Genomic DNA, 26,597 nt, shown 5'->3' on the forward strand with positions numbered 1-26,597 from the left:
AATGTAGTAGAATAACAGCATCAGAGCACTCAAGAGATCAAAGTCCAGTAACCTCCAACCTCTTTCATCTCTCTTTGCCCTCCCTCTTATTCCTCTCAATAGCTAGCCTCTACCTTGAACTGAATAATCTGGAATGGCCAATGTTAATATTTTATACTTTTTCCTGCTGGCCGTAGACAACCTATTACTAGCCTTCAAGATCAATCTCTATTCTTAAATGTTTTTGACTGTTTTCATTTTAATCGAAGTTCTTACATTCCAGATTTTTGGCTCTTAACCTGGAATTCCGAGTTTTTATCTGGTCTCTTTGGTACCAACTCTTAAACCTCCTTCAGGAAACTGGCTTGGATTTGATATACTAGTCTTCCAACTTTGGGTAGCCCCCTGAAATACACCCCATTCTAGTTGGCCTCTTAGGTTCAAGGCCCAGTTATGGTCAACTGGCTGTCTTCCTTGTGGAAATCCAGATAAAGGCATGGAAGTTAGTGACAAAGATGGCACTGTTTAATTCAAACTAGAAATTAATGTGTCCTGCCTATGCACTGGCGAGTTCAAAGCCATGAGTGAGTCCCAAGAGGAAGGCTCTAGGGACCAGATTCTCAAGAGGATGCTGGCCCTGCCATTCCTACTGGTATAGCTCAAATAACAAAATTTAACCTTTTAGCATCACTGTGGTGGGAACAGTTTGGGTGCTTTCCATTTCTAGAAAAGAGAAGAAAAGGAATATAATAAGACCCAGGACCAGGCAAGACCTGAGTGCCAGGAGGAGTAGGAGCTCTGAACGGAGAGATTCCTCAGAGATGTATCAATATAACTACTATGCCAATGAAAAACCCAACTTCTGGAGGGTATTATGCTGAGTGAAATAAGTCAATCGGAGAAGGACAAACATTATATGTTCTCATTCATTTGGGGAATATAAATAATAGTGAAAGGGAATATAAGGGAAGGGAGAAGTAATGTGTGGGAAATATAAAGGGAGACAGAACGTAAAGACTGCTAACTCTGGGAAACGAACTAGGGGTGGTAGAAGGGGAGGAGGGCGGGGGGTGGGAGTGAATGGGTGACGGGCACTGGGGGTTATTCTGTATGTTGGTAAATTGAACACCAATAAAAAATAAATTAAAAAAAAAACCCAACTTACTGCCTTTCCCTTGGCTTTATTCCATCCTGTTCTAGAAACAAACAATATGACTGGTACCTGATGGTTCCCAAACCAAGCAGTAGGAAGGTTAGCACCACACTTTTTCCACCTCTGTATCCTGGCCTCTAATCCAGAACATGCTGGGTCACATCAAAACCTTCTTCCCCTCTCACTCTTTCCCTTATGTGATCTATCTCCCTTTCTAGTCATTTGTATTTAATTAAGCTAAATCTCTACCATCTAATCAGCACCAAGTTTCCCACTGCCACCCTACATAACCAAGATTACTCACAGAAAATCAAAAGATGGAAGAAGAAATGAAAGAAAATGGGGAAATACTGTTTTATACACTGAAAACAGATGATTATATATTCATATTCCTCTAAGCTTACTCCTGGTTTAGTTCAATGACACTATAACACTTCATTTGGAAAATAAGGGAGAATCTGACAACTCTTTTTTAAAAAAATTATTTATTTTCATTTGAGATAGAGAGAGAGACAGAAAGAGAGAGAGCATGCAGTGGGGAGGGGCAGAGGGAGAGGGAGAGAATCTCAAGCAGACTCCTCACTGGGAGCAAAGTCCAATGCAGGGCTTGATCCCAAGACCCTGAGATCATGACCCAAGCTGAAATCAAGTGTCAGATACCCAACCAACTGGGCCACCCAGGCACCACGAGAATCTGACAATTCTTAAGATAATTTTGCCTTCTCTCCACTGTGATGGCACACTTGAGACCTTATACACTATTTACATTGTGAGAGAATCAAGATCTCTAAGCCCAATTCTCTCACATGACAGCTATTTCTCTAGGAATGCTGGGAAGTTCCAGAAGCTGAAGTTAAATTTTAGACCAGGATGGGCTCATTTAGAATTCTTGCTTAAATACATTTAGTGAGGTCTACAGGTTTAAAGAAATTAATGCCTCCAAGAATACATAATTTACTCTCTAGGGATAAAGAGATTAAATATTTACATATTCTTGGCATCACATTGGGTGCTACTATACAGATTATGTCTTGGCTCTTCACTGCAGATATTGCCTCATGCTTTCAGAAATTATTCTGTAATGGATGGTGGCGAATAATTGTACCACACATTATTAACAAAGTGCTTTTTGTGAATGATCAACACACTTATAGTATTTTTAAATATTCATTAATAATCATTAATAGACAATACTGCAGATAGCATTTTTTTTAAAAAGATTTTATTTATTTATTAATGAAAGAGAGAGAGAGAGAGAGCAGCAGAGACACAGGCAGAGGGAGAAGCAGGCTCCATGCAGGGAACCGAAGTGGGACTCGATCCCGGGTCCCCAAGATCAGGCCCTGGGCTGAAGGCAGCACTAAACCGCTGAGCCACCCGGGCTGCCCTGCAGATAGCATTTTAAAAATATCCTCGAAACTTACTGAGTGAATCAGAGTATTTTTCAGAGTTCTGAATGACATAACTCTTCGAATCACAGAATTATGGAATTGGAATATACTTTGGAGAGGTCATCTGGCCCATATTCCATTTAAACAACACCACTAATTATACTCTAATACTTTATGACTCAAATATGAAATATAATATCTTAGGTTTGCCATTTATTTTATAGATAATTAACCCCACATTCAAGGTCTTAAGAACTGGGTAATTACTTTTTGTAGGGATGTAAAGAAGAAGTGCTATTTTTTCCCTCTCCTATTCCTTTTTGTAATATTCTGTGCTCTTAGAATCAAGAGTGTACCCATAGGAAATAACTAAAAGCTTGTCTTAGAAAAGAACATTGAATTTTTACTTCATTGCCCATGGGTGAAGGAAGTGAGGAAAGAAAAAAATCTATTGACTTTAAATTTCTGGGTAGTAAAACGAGTGTTATGAGTTAAGAGTATAGGTTCTGGAGTTACAATATCTGTGTTATCTTGGAAAATTGCTTAACCTCCTCATGCCTCAATCCCCTTATCTGTAAAATGAGGGTAAATATGATTCTTGTTATATAGAGAGTTGTGAAGAAAAAAATAAGATGATTCATTTAGCACAGTGTCTGGCACAAGGAAACAATGCAATAAATGAGTCATTATCATTATTTAATATCTGAATTTTACCATTTTACTAACCTTTGGAAAAATCATAAGATTTTATATCAAATATAGAGAGTATGAATGAAAAGAGATGAAAACACTATAATAATTACTACTTAAGTATGATTGGTCTCCCTCCTAAAAAGAGTATGATTTTTTTTTTTTTTTTTTTGTGAAATGCATCCAAGTGGTCAGAAAGGCCCCAAATATTCAAAATTCAAGGATGACAAAAAGGAAGCAAACTGAATAGTTAAATGATCAGAAAATGGCATCTGGCTAAGTATGATATGGCATTTAAAGGTCCTCTATTTCATTTTAATAACTGGAACGATAGTATACCCGGCTCTAGAATAGGAGGTGTAAGCAGTGTATTGGTTGTTAATCTTCCTTGAATACATTCCTAGATTGAATATGAAAATATTATTCAAAGATACTTATTTCAATAAAACAGAAAGATTAGAAGAGATATCTCAGAAATCTGAGAATATACATATTTACTCGGAAAATCATAGTAGACAGGTATCAGGAATATACTAGTGGAAGCAATGCTACTGCCACCTAGTGAGATTTTGGTAAACTATCTTTGAAAGAAGGCCATACTTTCTTTGAAAAGGATTAAAACTGTCTCCTCTCTTTTTGCTATCAAAATATATGTATTTATTTAGTATACATATTAGTAAAAGAAAATATATAGGTTTACAAGGATATAGAAAATATGCTTGACTCACTTTTTATTTTGTAATTAAAAAAATATTTATTTATTTATTTATTTATTTGAGAGAGAGAAAGAGCATATGCACCTCTTTGGGGTGGGGAGGGCCGGAGAGAGTCTTAAGGAGACTCTGTGTTGAACATACAGCCTGACGTGGGGCTTGATCTAATGACCCTGAAATCATGACCTGAGCCAAATCCAAGAGTCAGACACTTAACCAACTGTGCCACCCATGTGCCCCAATGTTCACTTTTTTCATAATAGGGCTAAAGGCACGAAACTTGTGGTGGTTGGATTTCAGAAGCAAAAGCTATCACAGGAATACCTTGTTTTCTTGCTCTTTGCCTTATTGCGCTTTGCAGATGTTGCATTTTTTTTTTTTACATCTTGAAGGTTTATGGTGACGCTGTATTGACCAAGTCTAGAGGTGCCATCTTTCCAACAGCATTTGCTCACTTTGTGTCTCTGTGTCATATTTTGGTAATTCTCTATTTCAAAATTTTTCAATATTATTATATTTGTTATGGTTATCAGCGATCTTTGATGTTGTTATTCTTCTTGTTCTGAACTACCACAAACCACGCCCATGTAAGATGGTCAACTTAATCATTAAATGTGTCACTCCATTGACCAGTCATTCCCCCATATCTCTCCCTCTCCTTGAGCCTCCTTATTCCCTAAGATGCAAAAATACTGTAATAAGACCAACTAATAACCCTACAATGGTCTCTAAATGTCCAAGTGAAAGGAGTCACATGCCTCTCATTTTAAATCAAAAGCTAGAAATGATTAAGCTTATGAGGAAGGTATGTCAAAAGCCAAGATAGGCTGAAAGTTACGGTTCTTATGCCAGTTAGCCAAGCTGAGAATGCAAAAGTAAAGTTCTTGAAGGAAATTAAAAGTGCTCCTCCAGAGAACATGTGAGTGATAAAAAAGTGAAACAGCCTTATTGCTGATATAGAAAAGTTTCAGTGGTTTGGATAAAAGATCAAACCAGCCACAACATTTCCTTATGACAAAACCAAATCCAGGGGAAGGCCCTAACTCTCCTCAATTCTATGAAAACTGAGAGCAGTGAGAAATTTAAAGAAGTATGAAGTTGGCAGAGGTTGCATCATGTGTGAAGCAGCAAGTGCTGATGCAGAAGCTGCAGTAGGTTATCCAGAAATTCCAGCTAAGATAATGAACAAAGACTAACCACACTAACCAACAGATCTTCAGAGTAGATGAACCAGCCTTACATTACAAGAAGATGCCTCTATGACCCTCACAGCTAGAAAGGAGAAGTCAATGCCTGGCTTCAAAGCTTTGAAGGATAGGTTGACTTACTTGCTGGGGGTTTATGCAGCTGGTAATTTTAAGTTGGAGCCAATGCTCATTGGACATTCTGAAAATCCTAGGGTCCTTGAATTGTGCTAAATCTACTCTGCCTATGTTCTAGAACTGGAACAACTAAGCCTGGATAACAGCACATCTGTTTACATCATCAATGATTTATCAAATATGTTAAGGCCACTGCTGAAATCTAGCGCTCAGGAAAAAAAAAATCCCTTTCAAATATTACTGCTCGTTGACAATGTACCTGATCACCTCAGTTCTCACTGAGATGGACAATGAGAATAATGCTGTTTTCATGCCTGCTAACACATCTATTCTGCAGCCTGTGGATTAAGGAGTAATTTTGACTTTCAAGTTGTAGTATTTAAGAAACACATATCGTAAGGCTTTAGCTGCCATAGATAGTGGAACATTCATGATTCATAGAAAGAGGTTTAAATATCAACATTAATGGGAGTTTTAGAAGAAGCTGATTCTAGCTCTCACAGATAACTTTGAGGGAGTCAAGACTTCAGTGGAGAAAGTAACTGAGGATGTGGTAGGAATAGAGAACTAGAATCAGAAGTAGAGCCTGAAGATGGGATTAAATTGCTGCAATTTTATAATGAACTTTAACAGAGGAGGAGTTGCTTCTTACAGATGAACAAAAAAGTGGTTTTCTAGAGATGGAATCTACTGGTAAAGACTGTGGAAATGACAACAAAAGATTCAGAATATTACATAAACTTAGTTGACAAAGCAGCAGCAGGATTTGAGAGGATTGATTCTAATTTTGAAAGAAGTTCTACAGTGGATAAAATTCTATCAAACAGCATTGCATGCTATAGAGAAATTGTTTGTTGAAGGAAGAGTCAATGGATGTGGCAAAGTTCATTGTTGTCTTAAAAAAAAAAATGGCACAGCCACCCAACCTTTAGCAACCACCACCCTGATCAGTTAGCAGCCATCAACACTGAGGCAAGACCATTCATCATCAAAAAGAATACCACTCCCTTAAGGCTAGATGATGGCTAGCATTTTTAGCAATACAGTATTTTTTAACAAAAGTATGCACACCTTTTAGTTTTTTTTTTAATTTTTTTTTTTACGTTTTTATTTATTTATGATAGTCACACAGAGAGAGAGAGAGAGAGAGGCAGAGACACAGGCAGAGGGAGAAGCAGGCTCCATGTACCGGGAGCCCGACGTGGGACTCGATCCGGGATCTCCAGGATCGCGCCCTGGGCCAAAGGCAGGCGCCAAACCGCTGCGCCACCCAGGGATCCCCTTGTAGTTTTTTTTTTAAGATTTATTTATTTGAGAGAGAGAGAGTGTGTGCATGCCCAGGCAAGGGGTAGAGGGAGAAGGAGAAAGAGTCTTAGGTAGACCCCACACTGAGTGCAGAGCCCCAGCAGGGCTCGATCTCATGACCCTGAGATCAGACCTGAGCAGAAACCAAGAGTCAGATGCTTAACTAACTGCACCACCCAGGTGTCCCTTATGTATGTATAATTTTTAGACATAATGCTGTTGCACACTTAATAGACTACAGTATAGTGAAAACCTAACTTTTATATGCACTGGGAAAGCAAAAAATTCATTAGACTTGCTTTATTGAAATATTTTCTGGAACAGAATCAGCAATATCTTCTAAGTATGCCTATAATGCACTTTGGGTAAAGTTCAGAAAGTCACAGAGTAATACCACTTCATATTGCTAGGAGCCTACAGTGTGTATTTTCAGAATCACACCTATGAAATGACATTTCAGCATACAACCTTTAGAAGGCAATCAATACATATTTGCTCAGGGAGACCAAAAGGAATAAATTATGTATATCACTATTTCTCAAAGGGAGAATATCAGCATTTTGAGTGAGACAATTGGTTGCTACACAAAACTATCTGTGAAGTATTGCACATTTAACAAACCTGGCTTCCAGAGCACTAAATACCAACTATACCCCCCTATTGGTATGTACCCCACTTCCTGACAATTCTAAATGCCTGGGGGGAAGAGGGCATTCACTGAGAATCACTGTGATGTATAAATTAATGATATGCAAATGAAAAGGAATATAAAATATAAAGCCCTTACTCTAAAGGAAATCACAATTTAGGCAAGTCAAATCATGCCATTTTCAAAAATATTTTCTAAAGTGTATGCCTCATTTTAGATTGAGATTCAGAACAACTACTTTTAGATCTGTATGCCAATAAGAAAGTTAGGATATAAAGAAGTTTTTTTCAGAATGGAAAAAGTTAACACTTTTTAACATACAGGTAGCACATAATTCTCAAAACGGCCTGGGATAGGTCCAGACCAGAAGCAAGAAGTGGATAAAAAGGTTCCCTTCACTGGAACAAAATGCAGGAAGACATTATGTAAAGGAAAAAATAGCAAACTTCAGGGAATGGTTACTTTGTCAGGCAATATTCTGAGCACTCTGAATGTATCATCTAATCCTCACAGCACTTCTATAAGGTAGCTACAGATATTATTCACACCTTGCAAATGAGAAAGAGATGGAGATACAAGTAGCTGAGCTAGGGCTTAGCCATGCCTGAAGTTAATTTATGTAATGCTGGTCCTAAAAAGCTACCAAAGTGTGTCATCTCTGCCATGTCCTTTATAAAGGCCATCATCTAATAGGTCATTCCACTTCAGACTGTTCAAGAAGATTTCCAACTCCAGGTTTTTTGCTGGTAAAATGTTTAACCAATTTTATGACTGCTTTGTTTATAAACCATTTAAGAAGAAACTAGATTCTAATATTTGATTGGCATGGTTAGTGATTATGGCCACTATGTGCTGAATTCTTTGGCAAATACCTTAAAGTTCCTTGCAACACAACCTTAAATGTGTTTAATCATCCACCTTCTATGTGCTTGATCCTGGATAGCTAAACTCTTCTAGTAAATCTAATATACAAAAAAGCAGAAGGTACTACTATAAACCCATGATCATAACCTCAGCTGAGTCCTCAATACTGCTAGCAGCCTTACTGTATTTTCCAAAATGGTTCGGTCTCAGTTTGCAGGGGTATTTCAAATCTTCCTCTCCTTGGGCACCTCCGTGACCCTTTGACTCACCTGTTTTTCAAGCACTGAGTCTCCCTATATTATGTAAGGGAAATGGAAGCCTTCATAAAAGAGCTTTTGCAACTTTCTACCAACAGAGCTAAGTATCTGACTGAACCCATACCCATCCTTTCCTCTTTTCTTCCTGTTACAATAGAGGAAACACATCTCTGCTGTAAGGGTGGGAAGGCCTGTCTTACCTGGGCTTTGGCACCCACATCCTAACACTTTCTCAAATATCATATGCAGTTGATTACCTTCTTCATATCTACAATCCTTCCCTCTTAACTAAATCCTTTCTCTGGGTATTAAAATATGCTTCCAGCATTCTCATCCTAATAATAATAACAAAAACTTAGTAATCTCCAAATATGCCATTTGACCCCAAATTCTGCCCCTGCCCTGTATCCTCTTTCTACCCGCTAGTAATCATCTTTCTCTTAACTATCATTCACAGCCAAACTCGGGGAAGAGTTGCCTGCTATTAGTATCTTTCCTTCCCCCCATTTCCATTTACTCCTCTCCCCACTCTCGTCTGGCACCACTCAACTATAATCCATTAATGGCTCCCAAGAAAGAATCTATCACTATGCCCAGTGGGCTCTCTTGACCTTCATTTTGGTTTCCCTCTAAGCGTCTCTGGCCCCACTCCTGCCTACTTGAAACCATCTTTCCTCTTGGCTTCTGTGACACTACTTGCTTGATTTGTTTTTTTCTTTCTAGCCATTCATTCTCTGTTATCTTTGTAGGTTCTTCCCCTCCTACTCCACTTTTAAATCCTGCATTTTTCTCAGGACTCTGTCCTAGGATCTCTTCTTGTCTTACTCTCTACCTTTTCTCTTCAACAGTGTCACCCACTTTCATGGATCCTAATACTATCTCTATGACAATTACTCCATATTAATATTTAGATTGATGCCACTTAATACTAAACTATGACAACAAGCTTACCTGAATATGTGCAACTTTTTTCCCAAAAACATTTCTCTCTTTAACGTAATTCCTGGTTTCTTCAAACATGAATTCACTGCCTGAAATTCCCAACTCAGCAATCAGTAGCCTCTCCTATAACCCAGAATTAGGTGTTAAGCATCATTCTAATTCCACAAGTGATTTTCACATGACTTCAATGATAACAAATCTCATAAATAATCTTTATGAAACTCCTAAAAATTAATTTATTTCTTAATTCTATAAGAAAATGCTCCTATAGAGATTTCTAAGAATATTTTGACATATCCATAACAATTCTCTAAAACGCATCATTTATTTTTATAAATGATTGTCTTTACTACATATAGACATATACATAATTTATTTAATCCTTTCTTCTCATCATTCATCTATGAGAAAAGAAATACGAAATTGTTGATTTCTATTTACTGATTTCTGCACAATACATATCCTAATAGGCCTGTGGAAATCAACACTTGAAAAGGTAAATTCTATTAGTGCAAAAGAACCCACAGTCAGTTTAAATTCATCTTGCTGGTGATTTCTGTATTCTATTTCTGTGGCAGTGTTCCCAGCCTTGTCCCCAATTTCATGTTTAACCCAGGCTGTGGCAGTCACTGGGCAAATGCACCTATCCTCATATTCTGGCATGTGAGGCTCAATGATTGTTCAGCTAGCACACTCCAAAAACAGAGATGTGAAGGCTGACCTCATGGTCTATGAACTCAACAACTTTCCCCTTCGATTCTCAGGTATAAAAAAGTCCTGCCAAATGTTTTGGCTGACAGTTCCTTATAAGGAGCTAAGAATTCTTGACTTGTAGTTAAGAAGCTAAAATCATCCTAAAAAGGTATTACAACCCTCACTCCCTAATTTCCCTACTCACTTATAAGCTTTGATTGGATATCCCTGAGTTTAGTTATTTACTTATCTAGCCTACAAACTCAGGTTTTGTTTTGTTTTGTTTTACAACTTTAAGTTATACTCAAATGATTGGCTATATCAGCAGTTTTATATACATGAATTTATATAGTTCTATGTTATTTTATTCTAATTCATTTGCTAATTAAAAGATGGAATCTTTAATAATTCTGACCTGTGGAAGCTCTTGCATGAGGTAATAGAAACCTCTATTCTCTTCTCCAAGTAGGGCACTAGCTGGCAACCGTACATCTTCAAAGAATAATTCTGAAGTATCCTAAGGGATCATACAATTAAATATAGAATTATTTCATTAAATCTCCAAAAAAACCAACAAGGCAATTATTATTTCCACTTAAGAAAACAAAAACAAGGGATCCCTGGGTGGCACAGCGGTTTAGCGCCTGCCTTTGGCCCAGGGCGCGATACTGGAGACCCGGGATCGAATCCCACGTCAGGCTCCCGGTGTATGGAGCCTGCTTCTCCCTCTGCCTATGTCTCTGCCTCTCTCTCTCTCTCTGTGTGTGTGACTATCATAAATAAATGAAAAAATAAAAAAATAAAACAAAAAAGAAAACAAAAACAAGAACAAAACAAACTGGAAGCCAAGTTGGAGTGGTTAATGACTACAATGAGTAGGTGGTAAACCAGGGATTCAAACCCAGATTCATCTGGTTCCAAAAACTTGTGGCTTTCTTACTGCAATACACTGTCATTCTTTTCTTTTTTAAATATTTTTTATTTATTAGAGACACATGCACACAGAAAGAGAGAGAGAAAGAGGCAGAGGGAGAAGCAGGCTCCATGCTGGGACTTGATCCCGGGTCTCCAGGATCACACCCTGGGCTGAAGGTGGCGCTAAACCGCTGAGCCACCAGGGCTGCCCATACACTGTCATTCTAACTCCAATCTTGTTCAATCTTGTCCAGTACTGTATATACCTAGAGTTAGGGGTTTCTAATGCATATGAAGTAAAACATGTTTTTCTTTTTGGTAATGAAAAAACTACCAGATAATTATCAAGTAATAGAAAAATATTTTCTGCTCTTATTTCATAATTTTCTGCAACCAATTTCATAGAAAGTCTATTAGCATACAATTAATTGTCATTTCTGAAGCAGAAATTCAAAATACCCTAAAATACCTACTTCTGTTACTGAATGGAAAGAGATAAAGCTAGATAAATGGAACAAATATCTCTTACCATTTCTGAAAAGCATATTTTAGGAATCTGATATAAGAATGTATGACTTGATATACACATATCAAACCTATAGAACTGCATAATTCTATAAGGCATAATTTAGTAAACTCAATTATTTATAATTAATAATTTATATTGTAACTTACCTGGGCTTTTAGTCCCATTTTCTGTAGCTTTTTTCCCTTGATAAATCCTTTCATTCCATTTTCCACCAGAAAAAGGCTAATGCCATGGGCAAGAGAGTGAGCTTCACGATTTGTGACTGCCACTACTATCACAACGTCACATAGCCACCCATTGCTTATGAATACCTGTAAACCCCAAATATACTGTGATACTCCACAATAAATCAGGTCTATGCATAAGTCATGATTGGAGGAAAGTATACTCAAGAAGACTAAACCAGACAAGACATGCTTTATGCCTCTCTTTGTATTCTACTCAAGTCTCTGCAGTGTTAATAGCCTACATGAAGTTGTTAAAGAGTACAGGAAAAACAACATAATGCTTCAAAGAATGAACCCAGTACATTTTCATTCCACAATTAATACTATAAATAATAATGAACAAAGCTTATTATGTCCTTTCCAAATTAAAACAAAATTATCTACAAAAACGATAAACTGTATTTTAGAAAGAAGTTGCAGATAAGAAAAAGGAATCTGTTCTAAATGGCACTATACTATTAAAAAATAATGTTCTAAAATCCACATGCTGTACATACAAATAATGGGAATAAACCAATTATACTAGTGTTGTCTACATGACAGCATGTGAAGGGGGACATGGTTTTAAGTGAGACAACCAAAGACCTTCAATATCTCTCTGTACAAGGAGCTGCTGCTCCTATTCATATACCTACCGTCAGTGCCTAGAATAGGGTTTGGCATATAGAAGGCCTTCAAGGATGTTTGTTGAATAAATGAGAAAAATGTATTCCTGAAAGAAAAATTCTATACATCATGGCAAACATCATTTTTCTGTAATGTTGCTCCATTACACCACTTGCTCAAAAACCTTCCAGGTCTCCCAGTTTTATACTTTTCTAAGATAATAATGACCATCTGTGTAGGTGCCACAGCTGAATTGCCAAAATAGTGCTGTTTTGTTTGTTTTGAATCATGTGTCCAGGGATTAGTGCCTATATGCTCTAAATCCTTGGCCTCAGACATGTGTAAACATATGTCTTTTATTATTACAGATAAAAGACAAGGGAAGGAGGGAACTGTTTAGAGAGCAAAAACTGTTCACTTTAACACTGACTTCAATTTGGTTAAATCGAATGGAGTTCTCCAATGGCTTTTCTTGGACATAATTACAGGAAAAGGTTAAAAGAATCTGAACTATTTCTGCAATAGTCTGACAGAAGGTGAGTATTTGCAGCATGACCAATCTCATTTTTTTAAAAATAAAATTATAACATAATTTCCTTTGTAAGGGCTTTATCAATTTCTTTTCTAATCAACAGTCAAAAATTTTAATAGGGTTGGGATTATCCCAACTGAGGGCCATCATTTTTTATTTTTTGGTATTGAATGCTCTTAACATAAGCTCATTGTACATGTTACATAGATGGTATATTGTGATAAAGAAAAAGGAAAAAAATCCTCCATGGGTCATCCATATAGAGAGCATTACGAATTTCCTTTCTGGTCTTTTTTCTCTTAACACAGTTGAAATCTATATGCATTTTCATTTAAATGTTAATATGATTCCTTCAGTTAAAATAATTATTTTCTATACCACTAAAAACTTTATATTGATGCCTTGAGGGGTGCACATTAGGTCTTCTTATTGAGGTCCAATATTTACTTACTTATTTCTTTACTCTTGCTTCCTTTCAATTTTTTGTTATGTCTAATAGAGATTTGGAAGCAGTCAGTGGTACTTTCCTGGGTGTTTCACACAGAAGACCTGCTTAGGAAGCTGGAGTCATAGGAGAATGGGTTCTCATTTCACTTTTGACCAAATGGCCTAGTCTATGGCCCTCTGTGGGCAGAGGTAGAGAAAGTGATTATATACTGGAATCAGTACATATTTATTATCATCCTTAGGATGAATAATTTAGACTAAAATTTCTTAAAGTATGTTTGGAAAAACACCAGTGACTCAAGAAAATCTATGAAGAGAACTTCCTAGAGCATAAGACATACTGTATCTAACTTTTAGAACTTCACAATGTATATTGGCATATCAAAGAGTGAGAAGTTGCACACATTTTCCAAATTTATTTGACACCACAGATACTGTTTTTCTGTATAACAACTAAGAAACTAGATTGTGAAATGGTCTTTAGAATTGGGCTGCACAAAATGCGTTCTTCAGATCAGTGTCAGCCCACAAAATGCTAAAACATTTGCCCTATAGGTGAGGGGAACATGCAAAATGCAACATAGTAGAGACACAGAACTCATGCAATACAAATGTTGCAAAATTCTTACAAAACAAAACAAGTAAGTAAACTCGATTCTTCCCATGAGTCTATAGATCTGAGGGAATCAATAATAAATAGGCTCTGAGACACTGTTACTCATGGCATGACTCAGGAGACAAGGGCTGTGGAAGCCCCTCTTTACACACCTTGCTTCCATTGAGAATCCAGTCACTTCCATCCTTTTTGGCATTTGTTTTTATTCCTTGCAAATCACTATAATTGAAGAAAGGTAAAGAATAATGAAAAGAAATTCATCAGTTGGTTAAAAACTGAATTATCAAAAAGTTCTTACATAAGTATGTCCGTAATGTGATAATCCAAACTATTTATACCATGATAAATAGTTTCAGTACTAGAAATGTTTACACAAATGCACTGAAAAATCATGTCTGATGTATCACATTCTATAAACCACTTATACAAATGTGTATGATTAAAATTACATAAACTAGCCAGCTTTTATAGAGCATAAAAATTCCAAGTAGCATCCAAGACCTCCAAATTAGGCTCAGATGACCTCTCAAAGTCCACTATATTTGAGATTATTTGTCACCTTGTATATGACTGCCTCCATTCACTTTGGTTCCCTCCTCTATCTCTATTGATCAAAACTTAGCCATTTAAAATCTCACTCCAAGATCAAGTCACAAGCTCTTCTGACTAAGCCAGACAGGCACCCCATGCTAGAAAAATAGTCAAATCTGTTAGCCAAATGGCCAGATTGGAAAGTATTACCCATACTCAGCTTCAAAGGCTATTTGTTTATTTATTTGCATTTTTATGTATTATCATTATTATTACTATTATTCTTAAGATTTTATTTTTTTTTAAAGTAATCTCTATACTCAATCAAAGGCTCGAACCCACCACCCCAGGATCAAGAATGGTGCATTCCACGGACATAGGCAGCCAGATGTCCCATGGGATGCTGTGCTTTATCCTGAGAACTTACTCATCTTCTAGCTACAAGTTTATACCCTTGTTCAACATCTCTGAAATTGTCAGTTAATCTATAATGGTGAGATAAAAGTTATTACATTTATTTATTTTTTTTTTTATTTTAATAATTTTTGTTTAATTTATTTATGATAGTCACAGAGAGAGAGAGAGAGAGAGGCAGAGACACAGGCAGAGGGAGAAGCAGGCTCCATGCACTGGGAGCCCGATGTGGGATTCGATCCCGGGTCTCCAGGATCGCGCCCTGGGCCAAGACAGGCACCAAACCGCTGCGCCACCCAGGGATCCCAAAAGTTATTACATTTAGATTATAATTACATGTTTTAATATTTGTTAGTCAGAGGAAAGGAACTATGAGCGATGACCAAATATCATTAATAAACAATCTTCTTAATGCCCCCCCCCAAAAAAAGGCTACATCTCAAATGCTTCCTCTAACCCTGCTGTAAAAGTCGAATAGCTTATTTTTCTAAATATAAAATAAACAAATATTCACAATTGAAATAGGAAAAATATAGACAATATTCCACACAAAGAAAAAAATATTGAAAACAATTTTACCTCCTGGAATAAACATGTCTAAAATACATCTTTCTAGCATTTTTCAATGGAAACAGATACACACATATATGTATTTTTATAAAACTGAAACCATACATATGATTTTGACCTCTAAACAATATCTAATGCTTTCCTATAAGGTTGCTTTTATCATCAGCATAGATTTATTATGATTTTTTAAAACCATATTTTTAAAAAAATTTTTATTTATTTATTCATGAGAGACACAGAGGGAGAGAGAGAGAGGGGGGCAGAGACACAGGCAGAGGGAGAAGCAGGCTCCATGCGGGGAGCCCAATACAGGACTGGATCCCGGGTCTCCAGGATCAGGCCCTGGGCTGAAGGCGGCACTAAACCACTGAGCCACCCCCGCTGCCCTTAAAACCATCTCTTGTTAAACACTTAGGCAGTTTCCTATTTTTGTAAATATCCTACCACAAGTACCATCATGTATAAAGAGTCTGTGTCATTTATTGTTGAGAAATTTTTCTGATTCTCCTTCTTTCATATGGTCTTTATATTCTATATCCCATGGCATTTTGTTTACTGCTCTTTGTATCATGCTGATTAATGACCCCTGAAGATAATAGATCCTAATCCTTAGAACTTGTTAAGTGTTACTTTATGCAGGAAAAAAAGGGTCTTGCAGATGCGATTAATTTAAAGATCTTGAGATTGGGAGACTATTTTGGATTAGCTGATGGGTGGACCTTAAATGCAAATGTCCTTGTGAAAGACAGGCAGACAGAGGGAGATTACCCAGACAAGAGTAGGGGCAATGTGACCACAGAGGCAGGTTGGAATGGTAAGACCACAAGGCAAGGAATGGTGTCAGCCACCAGGAAATGGAAGACACAAGGAATGGGTTCTGCCTTAGAATGTCTGGAGGGAGTGCAGCCCTGCTGATAAGTTGATTTGGGCTGATTAATACTGATTTTGGACTTCTGGCCTTCAGAACTATGAGAGACTAAATTTCTGTCTTTTTTAAGCCAGCAAGTTTGTGGTAATTTGTTACAGAAACCATAGGAAAATAACATACTCTCTTAGAGAATTTACCTTGAATCTCAGTTTTCTTAAGTACGTACAACTAACCACAGATGAGGGCAGAAAATTTAAATAAACAAAAATCAAACAAGCCTTTGTTTGCATGTGTAAATTGGAGATAAATTAGGATCTCTGATTTACTGTTTCCTCTATGTGAGAACTAACATGCCGTGGCCTGGGACAGAAACACACTATCACGTAGCTAACACAATGCAATCAGAATATTGGTCAGTCACCCAGTTGCCTTAGAAAAATGAACTTAAAACCAAAGGAAGATTAGATTTGTATTTCTTTTCGACCACGTTTTTAGGTGAAAGAAGTAAACAAAACCCTTTTATCTTTGGCAAAACTAAGTATCACTATTGGCCTGTAATTATAGATTTATATTCAGTAAGCATAAATACAATTTAAGCATATTGCCAAGTGACACCATGGAATCTGAACATTGAAAAATAAACAGCACCGTCAATAAAGAAAATTTAAAACATTAGGGCCTGATCTTTGCAGAAACAAGCCTTGGGTTTCCAATGACTGCCTCTGGCACATCATCAGGTTGCTCCTCTGCACTGCCTGTTTCCTGTTGTTGGTCTCCCTTCTGAAGTAACTTCTACCCCTACCCTCTACTTAGAAATGACAAAAGATCATCAGTGACCTGCCTCAACCCTTTCCTCAGTCCTCAACATCTTTGTCACCTTGACATTACTAACTTCTCAGGCCAGTCCTGTCACCTTTTCAAACTCGCTTTCCCTGGTGCTTATGACAGAGCACTTGTCTAGACTTTCTTCAAACGTATCCTGCCCTCTCTGTCGCTCTGTCTTTGGTATAGTTCCAACGGAAGCATAATGCCCAAGGTTTCCTCCTTGCTCTCCTTTTCATCCTTGAAGGTCAGGTACCACCATGTGGAAGCCCCTCTGTTTTTGCATAATTGTTCTGTCTCTATTTATTACATGCCAGCTTATTATTTTTTAAATGTAGTAATATGTTTCTTTTATTTTTTTAATTTTCTAATTTAAATTCCAATATAGTTAAACATACAGTGTTATATTTGTTTTAGGTGTACAATGTAAACATTGAACAATTCTACACATTACTCAGTGCTCATCATAAATGCACTCCTTAATCCCCATCACTTATTTCACCCACCTCCCCTCTGGTAACCATCGCCTTGTTCTCTGTAGTTAAGAGTATGTTTCTTGGTTTGTCTTTTTTTCCTTCATTCTTTTGTTTTGTTTCTTAAATGCCACATATGAGTGAAATTATATAGTATTTGCCTTTAACTGACTTATTTTACTTAGCATTATACTCTCCAGCTCTATCCAGGTTGTCACAAATGGCAAGATTTCATTTTTATGGTTGAATAATATTCCATTATATGTGTACTTCTTTACCCATTCATCTATTGATGGACACTTGGGCTGCTTTCATAATTTGGCTATTGTAATTAATGCTGCACTAAACAGAGGTATATGAATTTCTTTGAATTAGTCTGTTTGTATTTTTCAGGTAATTACCCAGTAGTGCAATTATTGGATTGTACTATTTTAAAAATTTTAAGGAATCTCTATTCTGTTTTCCACAGTGGCTGCACCAGTTTGCATTCTCACCAACAGGGCATGAGGGATCTTCTTTCTCCACATCCTTCAACACTTGTTTCTTGTGTTTTGATTTTAGCCATTCTGACAAGTGTGAGGTGTTATCTCAGTGTGGTTTTGATGTATATTTGATGATGACTGATGTTGAGCATCTTGTCCTATGTCTGTTGGCCATCTGTATGCCTTCTTTAAAAAAAATGTCTGTTCATGTCTTCTTTTGCTCATCTTTTAACTGGATTATTTGGTTTTTGGATGTTGAATTATGTAAGTTCTTTATATATTTTGGATACTAACTTTTTATTGGATATGTCATTTGCAAATATCTTCTCCCATTTAGTAGGTTGTCTTTTAGTTTTGTTGATTGTTTCCTTTGCTGTTCAGAAGCTTTTAATTTTGATGTAGTCCAAATAGTTTATTTTTGCATTTATTTCCCATGCCTCAGGAGACATCTAGAAAAATGATGCTATGGCTGCCTGTGCTCTCTCCTAGGATTTTTACAGTGTCAGGTCTCACATTTAGGTCTTTAATACATTTTGAGTTTATTTTTATATATAGGGTAAAATGGTCCAGTTTTATTCTTTTGCATGTAGCTCCCCAGCTTTCCAACACCATTTGTTGAAGAGACTTTTCTTATTGCATATTCTTTCCTCCTTTGCCAAAGGTTAATTGACCATATAATTGTGGGTTTATTTCTGGGATTTTTATTCTGTTCCATTGATCTATGTGTCTATTTTTATGCCAGTAACATACTGTTTGATTATTACAGCTTTGTAATATGACTTGCAATATAACTGAAACATTCTCCAGAATAGATCGCATATTAGGCCATAAAACAAGTGTCAACAAATTCAAAAAGATCAAAGTCAGACCACATCTTCACATTTATAGTGAAGTTTGACCACATCACTATAAAACTGGAAATCAACCACAAGAAAAAAATCTAAAAAGAGGCAAATATATGGAGGTTAAATAACATGCTACTAACAAGAATGGATCAATCAAGAAATCAAGGAAGAATCCAAAAAATACATGGAAACAAATGAAAATGAATACCCAACACTCCAAAATTTTTGGAATGCAGCGAAAGTGTTTCTAAGAGGGAAGTTTATAGCAGTACATATGATCTACCTCAAGAAGCAAGAAAAATCTCAAATAAACAACCTTACACCTAAAGGAGGTAGAAAAAGAACAAAGCCCCAAATGCACAAAAGGAAGGAAATAATAGAGCAGAAATAAATGATACAGAAACTAAAAAAACAAAACAATACAACAGGTAAATAAAACCAGGAGCTGATTCTTAGAAAAGATAAAAAAAAAACTAATAAACCTCTAGTCAGACTCATCCAAAAAAAAAAAAAAAAAAAGAGAGAGAGAGAGAGAGAGAGAGAGAGACAAACCAAATAAACAAAATCACAAATGAAAAGTAACCCGACAGAAATACCATTATAAGAGAATATTATGAAAAATTATATACCAATAAATTAGATAATCTAGAAAAAATGGATAAATTCCTAGAAACACATAACCTACCAAAACTGAAGCAGGAAAATATAGAAAATTGAACAGACCAGTTACCAGTAATGAAATTGAATCAATAATAATTAAAAAAAAAAACTCCCAAGAAAAAACTTTAAGACCAGTCAGCTTCACAGACAAATTCTAACAAACATTTAAAAAAGAGTTAAAAACTATTCTACTTAAAGTATTCCAAAAAATGAAAGAGGAAGGAACACTTCCAAATTCATTCTATGAAGCCAGTATTACCTCAATACCAAAACTAGATATATTCCCCACAAAAAATAGAGAAAGACCTACAGGCCAGTATCTCTGATGGACATAGATGTAAAAATACTAGCAAAACAAATTCAACAGGGGCACCTGGGTGGCTCAGGTGGTTAAGTGTCTGCCTTTGGCTCAGGTCATGATCTCCAGGTCCTGAGATCTGGCTCCCTGTTCAGTGGGGGGGGGGGGGGGGGGGTGTCTGTTTCTCCTTCCCCCTCTCCCCCCTGTTCGTGTTCTCCCTCTCTCTCTCAAATGAATAAATAAAATCTTAAAAAAAAAATCCAACAATACATTAAAACAATCATTCACCCTATGATCAAGTGGGATTTATTCTCAGGATGCAAGGGTGGTTCAATATTCACAAATTAAGCAATGTGATATGTCACATCAGTAAGAGAAAGGATAAAAACCATATGATTATTTCAATAGATGCAGAAAAACCATTTGGAAAATTGCATACATTCATGATAAAAATTGTCAACAAAATAGGTCTAGAGGGATTACACCTCCACATAATAAAGGCCTTATATGAAAAACCTACAGTGAACCTTAAACTCAATGGGGGAAAACAGAGCTTTTCAAACCCTAGGTCAGGAAAAACACATGTCCACTATCACCACTTTTATTCAACACAGTACTCCAAGTCCTAGCCACAGCCATTAGACAACAAAAAGAAATAAAAGGCATCCACATTGGCAAAGAAGTAAAACTTCTACTCTTTGCAGATGACAGGACACTATGTATCTTTCAGAAAACCTGAAAGACTCCACCAAAAATCTATTCAAACTGATAAATGAATTTAGTAAAGTTCCAAGATACAAAATCAATGTACAGAAATCTGCTGCATTCCTATACACTAATAATGAAGCAGCAAAAAGTGAAATTAAGAAAATCCCATTTACAACTGCAGCAAGAATAATAAAGTATCTAGGAATAAACTTAACCAAAGAAGTGAAAGACCTCTCTGAAGAAAGAAATTCAAGACAACACAAAGGAAATGGAAAGATATTCCATGCTCATGGGCTGAAAGAACAAACACTGTAAAAATGTCTATACCCAAAGCAATCTACAGATTTAATGCAATCCCTATCAAAACACCAATAGCAGAGCACCTGTGTGACTCAGTTGGTTAAGTGTCTGCCTTCAGCTGGGATCCTGGGATCCAGCCTGCTTCTCCTTCTCCCTCTGCCACCCACCAGCTTTTGTGCCTCTCTTTCTCTCTCTCAAATAAACAAAATCTTAAAAAAAAAAAATACCAAAAGCATTTTTCACAGAACTAGAACAAAATCCTAAAATTTGTACAGAATCACAAAAGACCCTGAATAGCCAAAGCAATCTTGAAAAAGAAAACCAAATAAATAAATCACAATTCCAGACATCAAGTTACATTACAAAGTTATCACATCTCAGTTTACATGTAACCATTTTTATAAGCCTTCCCTAGTACTCATACCTAAATTCATTCCCTTTCCCACCAAACACACATGCACCATTAGTCTCTAGCATAGCACCATGTATTTCTTCATAGTACTTATCATAATTTATAATTAAGGATACATTTATTTACGTGCTTTTTGTCATTCTCCTCAATAAGCACAAAGAACACTGTCTTTTGTTCAGCACGTGTAACTGGCACATTAAGGGCAGTTGGTAAGTAACCTTCACATGACTGAATAAATAATCTTCTTCATTCCCCTTGCTCCAATTCTTGCCACCCAAGCCTTCAGAGTTCCAAATCCCTATTTCTAATAGCCTGCTGGACATTTCCCTGTGCATGTCTCATCACATCCAACATACATTATGCTCCAAATTCAAGTCATATCCCACCATTTTACTTGTGTTATCCCATGCTAATAACTCAAAATGGCATATATTATGTTTTATTGTTATTTATATGTGATAAGGACTTATTTTCCTACTGGAGTTAGAAGTTACTCAAGATTGTAAATTATGCTTGTGTTCATCTTTTTTTTTTTTTAAGATTTTATTTATTTATTCATGAGAGACACAGAGAGGGAAGCAGAGACATAGGCAGAGGGAGAAGCAGGCTCCCTGCGCGGAGCCCCATGTGGGACTCGATCCCGAGACTCCAGGATCATGTCCTGGGCCGAAGGCAGGCACTAAACGGCTGAGCCACCCAGGCGTCCCCCTGTGTTCATCTTTGTACCCCTCCTTGCATAATGTTCAAAGGTCTATGAAGTGAGTACTAAGAAAATAAATGCTGTTGGTTACTGCTTCCAAAAATTCAAAACCAAATGAATGTTGATTTACCTTCCAGCTCCAGGCTCTGTCATTGCTATGGCACCAATACATTTCCCACTGACCATCTGGGGGATGAAGTGTTTAATTTGTTCTTCTGAGCCATACTTTGTAATATAGGGCATGACAATATCTGAATGAAGACTAAATCCTGGGCCTGAACAATTTGAATATGCTCTTAAAAAGAAAAAAAGAAGATAATTTAAAGCACAACATATTTTGTTCTATTTTTTATTTCTTTGATTTTTCAGTTAAACAACAATCCATTATTAAGTCTTAGCACATTGTGTGGTAATAGCCTGTCTCCCCACAAATGTAGGAAGTTCTTGAAGATTTTCTCTCTTAATTTTTATTAATCTTTTAATTCCTGTCACTAGCGCAATTAATGGCACTCTAACAGAGCTCCATGAATACTTACCTAATAAATTAAAAGATAAAGTATTTTAAAGTATTAATCACCTACAATTGTCTTATTATAACATAGCAACTATTTTCATTTTGGCAAAGTACTTTTGCCATAAGGATATATTCTAATATAGTGGAATTTATACCTATTTTTTTTAATTATGTGACATGAAAAAGTCCTTTTTTTATATATAGCTGTCACAACAAATATCTGAAATAGCTGTAAAATATTCCAAATGGTTTATGAATACAATTTACTCATTCATCCTCACTACCAGTCATTTAGATTGCTTCCATATTTGGAGGATTATGATCTAACACAATGATTTTTGTACATAGATCCTCTTTTTTCTATCAAATTATTATCTCATAATAAATTCCCCAAAGTGGCATCCTAGATCAAAAAGCAGAAATATTTTCATCTTTTATATATGTCATTTTTAATCCCCAAAGTATTTATTGTCCCAATATATAATGCCATTAATAGTATGAGTATCTAATTTTCACTGCAACTGCGTCAGCAATGGGTATTATGATTTTTTCACTGATTTTTTCCAAATACTCAAAATGATACCTCCAGGCTAATTTAATTTGCATTTGATCAATAGTAAGGATGAACTTTTTTCATCTAAAAGAACCTATTTGAATTTTGTTTTGATGAACTATTGGTTCAAATCTTTTGTCAGTTCACAAACTGAAATCTTTATTTCTTCTTATACATTAAGCTTTAAGTATATTTGATAGAAATATTTTTCCAATGGTTTTTTCAATAGCTTTTTTTAAAAGAAAAATAAACATGAAGCAACTAAAAATGACGAGATCTCTTTAATTTTCAACAGCACCTATTTTAATAATTTAAAAGGACATTTTCCTATCTTTCCACATTAAAAAAAATGTACAAGAGTTATAAGGGGTTTACTCATTCACATTTTACACTGAGTTTTCAATATTATTAAGATTAAAAAGCATAATTCATTGTCTTCTCAGAAAAGTGAGCAGCATGCTTAACAACCAAGATTCCACTTCAAATGTCTGCATACTTACTGTTCTTCCCAAATAATAGCTGTCGAATACAAGTCCCCACCAATACCACCATGATGTTCTGCAATATTGACACCAAGCAGTCCTACTTTTCCAGCTTTTTCCCAAAGCTCCCTACTCACTTCACCAGCTTTCTCCCATCTGCAAACAGTAAACATTTTAAAATCAGAAAAACTTTTTTCATATTATTTAAATGGTCATAATTTGAATTTATGAAAGATACTAAGGAATGTTCCCTTAATTTAAGGTAATTATTGCTGACATGGGCCATAACTTAAAAAAATTTTTTTTAAAGATTCTATTTATGTATTTGAGAGAGAGAGAAAGAGAGTATGTGCGAGGGAGGAGGAGATGCTTCTGGGACTTGGGGCTTCATCCTGGGGCTCTGGGATCATGGCCTGACCCAAACAAAGAAAGACGCTTAACCAAGCACCCCTTTCTATTTACATCTAACTCTTTTATCATTTGTCCTCCTTCTTCTTCTCTTCTTTATTTCTTCAACTTGCCACTTTTCTCCTCCCTTGACTATTTATTGGACCCGCAAATTACATCCACTAATATTCATGGGTACAGTTTCTCAGCTGGTACTCTTAGGATACAACTTTATTTTTTTTATTTTTATTTATTTATGATAGTCACAGAGAGACAGAGAGAGAGAGAGAGAGGGGCAGAGACACAGGCAGATGGAGAAGCAGGCTCCATGCACCGGGAGCCCGACGTGGGATTCGATCCCGGGTCTCCAGGATTGTGCCCTGGGCCAAAGACAGGCGCCAAACTGCTGCGCCACCCAGGGATCCCAGGATACAACTTTAAATGTGCCATATAGTCATGGGAATTTCTCCAAACCTATCCTCTACAGATAACTGCCACTGTATATTTCCTTAAAGTGCTAAACTTATAGGGATGAGCATACATAAAAGGTGAGAAGAGCAGGCAATCTGAAGATTAAGTAGGAAAGAAGAACAGAAGCATCTTGCAGCTGAGCTGTCAAAGGAACTTCTGAAAAGATTAGATATTTGCATAAGATTGTGCAACCTCTGCTTTTCTTCTTTAAAAATGAGAGTAGCATAAAATAAATAAATAAAAATAAAAATGAGAGCAGCATAATGAGGAAAGAGATCAAGAATCTGAGAACTTTTGTTTTATTTTTTAAAGTGGTAGTTAGATATAGTTAGTAAATAAGTATATTATTGAAGATACGGATTAAAAGTAAACACAGATACCTCAAGAAATTTTAAAAGAAAGAGTTTGATTATCATGTATATTTTGATGTAATTATTGCCTAAAGTAGCTTTGGAAGTATTTTTATCATTAACCTAAAATTTGTCAACTTCTGTTATTTTTACTTCTAATCTTCACCAACAATTTTTCTGGAGCAAAGTTTCAAATAAATAAAGCAATAAACAAAAAAAGATCCTCCTAGAGTGAACCTTTCTCTCTCTCCCTTTCTTTCTTAAGATTTTTATTCATTCAGGGAAAGAGAGAGAGCATGCACACGTGAGGCAGGGAGGGGCAAAGGAAGAGGGAGAGAGAATCTTAAGCAGGCTTCATCCTCAGCATGCAGCCTGACATGGGGCTTGATCCAATGACTCTGAGATCATGACCTGAGCAGAAATCAGGAGTCTGAGGCTTAACTGACTGAGCTACCCAGGCACCCTCCTTTGGTTTTTTAAGAAATAGTTGCTTTTCACTAAAAACTAGTCATGGCATTAGTTTAGCTAATTTTGGTCATTTTTACTGAAAAAGCATTAATACAATCTTAATAAAAGGAGTTTTTTTAAGATTTTATTTATTTACTCATGAGAGACAGAGACAGAGAGAGAGGCAGAGACACAGGTAGAGGGAGAAGCAGGCTCCACGCAGGAAGCCTGATGTGGGACTCGATCCCAAGACTCCAGGATCACGCCCTAAGTCAGAGGCAGGAGCTTAACCGCTGAGCCACCCAAGCATCCCAATGAGAGGTATTTAAAAAAATTCTTAAAGGAGGGAGAGCAAACAAGCTGGAGGGGAGTGGGTATAAGAGAGAGAGAGGGAGAGAGAATCTTAAGCATGTTCCAAGCTCAGTGCAGAGCTCAATGGGGGCAGGGGGAGGGGCATGTGTGAGAGGGGCTTGATCCTGAGATCAAGACATGAGCAGTTATCAAGAGTGGGATGCTCAACCAAATGAGACACCTAGATGCCCCCAAAACATTTTTAAAATACTTTAATTGTAGTAAAGTATTAGCAATGAGTAAATTTTGGAAATACAGTAAAATCTTATTTTCATAGAAATGACAGTTTTTTGGGCAACAAAGTAGGTAATCAGTAATTAATCAGTTAATCAATAAATATCTCATCCAGTAGTAAAAATACTTTAAGGGGGGAATCCCTGGGTGGCTCAGCGGTTTGGCACCTGCCTTGGGCCCAGGGTGTGATCCTGGCGTCCCAGGATTGAGTCCCACCCACATCAGTCTCCCTACATGGAGCCTGCTCTGCCTGTGTCTCTGCCTCTCTTTCTCAATCTATCATGAATAAATAAATAAAATCTTAAAAAAAAATACTTTAAGGTGGCCAATTGCCAACCAAGATTTGCATTATGCTGTCCTGTTGAGCCTTTATGTATTTTAATTCATTCATGAAGTAGAAAAAAAATGTGTAATTAATTACTTAACTATTTAATTGTCACTTGACCAGAATATTCAAATTACTACTCGAGTTGCAAATCTTCAAATTTTCTTATTTTTCATTGTATATTTTAAAATTTATTTAAATAGCATTGTTTCCCTATGTGTATTACTTTAAAGGAAAATGTCCTACTTACTCTGCGTGGTAAGGAACCACTTCTTCTTGAAAAAACTTCCTTACACTTTCCCGGAAAATGTCATGTTCTGACGAAAAGATTCTTCTAATTCCTATATCTGTTAATTTGTTAGCAGATGGAGTCTCTAGACGTTCCTTCCCTCTGGAATGAGAACATCTGAAAAATATGCATATACATTAAGAAAATTAAGTGAGTTGTTACTCTTCATAATCCAAGTCAATGCCACTGAACAGGATGGAAGGTTAATTATATTGAACAACATGGGAAAAACAGATTTTTCCCCCCACAGACACACTACAGAGGTAGGTAGAGGGTCCGAA

General features: G+C 36.4%; 1 protein-coding gene across 1 annotated transcript in view; it reads right to left on the reverse strand.

Annotated features, from left to right (window-relative positions):
* ACADL (acyl-CoA dehydrogenase long chain) overlaps nucleotides 1–26,597 on the reverse strand; it is a 47,070-nt gene that overhangs the window by 14,679 nt on the left and 5,794 nt on the right. The window contains exons 2-8 of the mRNA XM_025441638.3: nucleotides 26,278–26,433; nucleotides 23,481–23,618; nucleotides 22,044–22,208; nucleotides 13,983–14,049; nucleotides 11,549–11,713; nucleotides 10,374–10,475; nucleotides 9,275–9,388 (exon numbers count right to left, since the gene is read on the reverse strand). Coding sequence (XP_025297423.3) covers nucleotides 9,275–9,388; nucleotides 10,374–10,475; nucleotides 11,549–11,713; nucleotides 13,983–14,049; nucleotides 22,044–22,208; nucleotides 23,481–23,618; nucleotides 26,278–26,433 — 907 coding nt within the window. The remainder of the gene's footprint in view (nucleotides 1–9,274; nucleotides 9,389–10,373; nucleotides 10,476–11,548; nucleotides 11,714–13,982; nucleotides 14,050–22,043; nucleotides 22,209–23,480; nucleotides 23,619–26,277; nucleotides 26,434–26,597) is intronic.

This window comes from Canis lupus, chromosome 37, assembly GCF_003254725.2.
Source record: "Canis lupus dingo isolate Sandy chromosome 37, ASM325472v2, whole genome shotgun sequence".
NCBI classification, from domain to species: domain Eukaryota; kingdom Metazoa; phylum Chordata; class Mammalia; order Carnivora; family Canidae; genus Canis; species Canis lupus.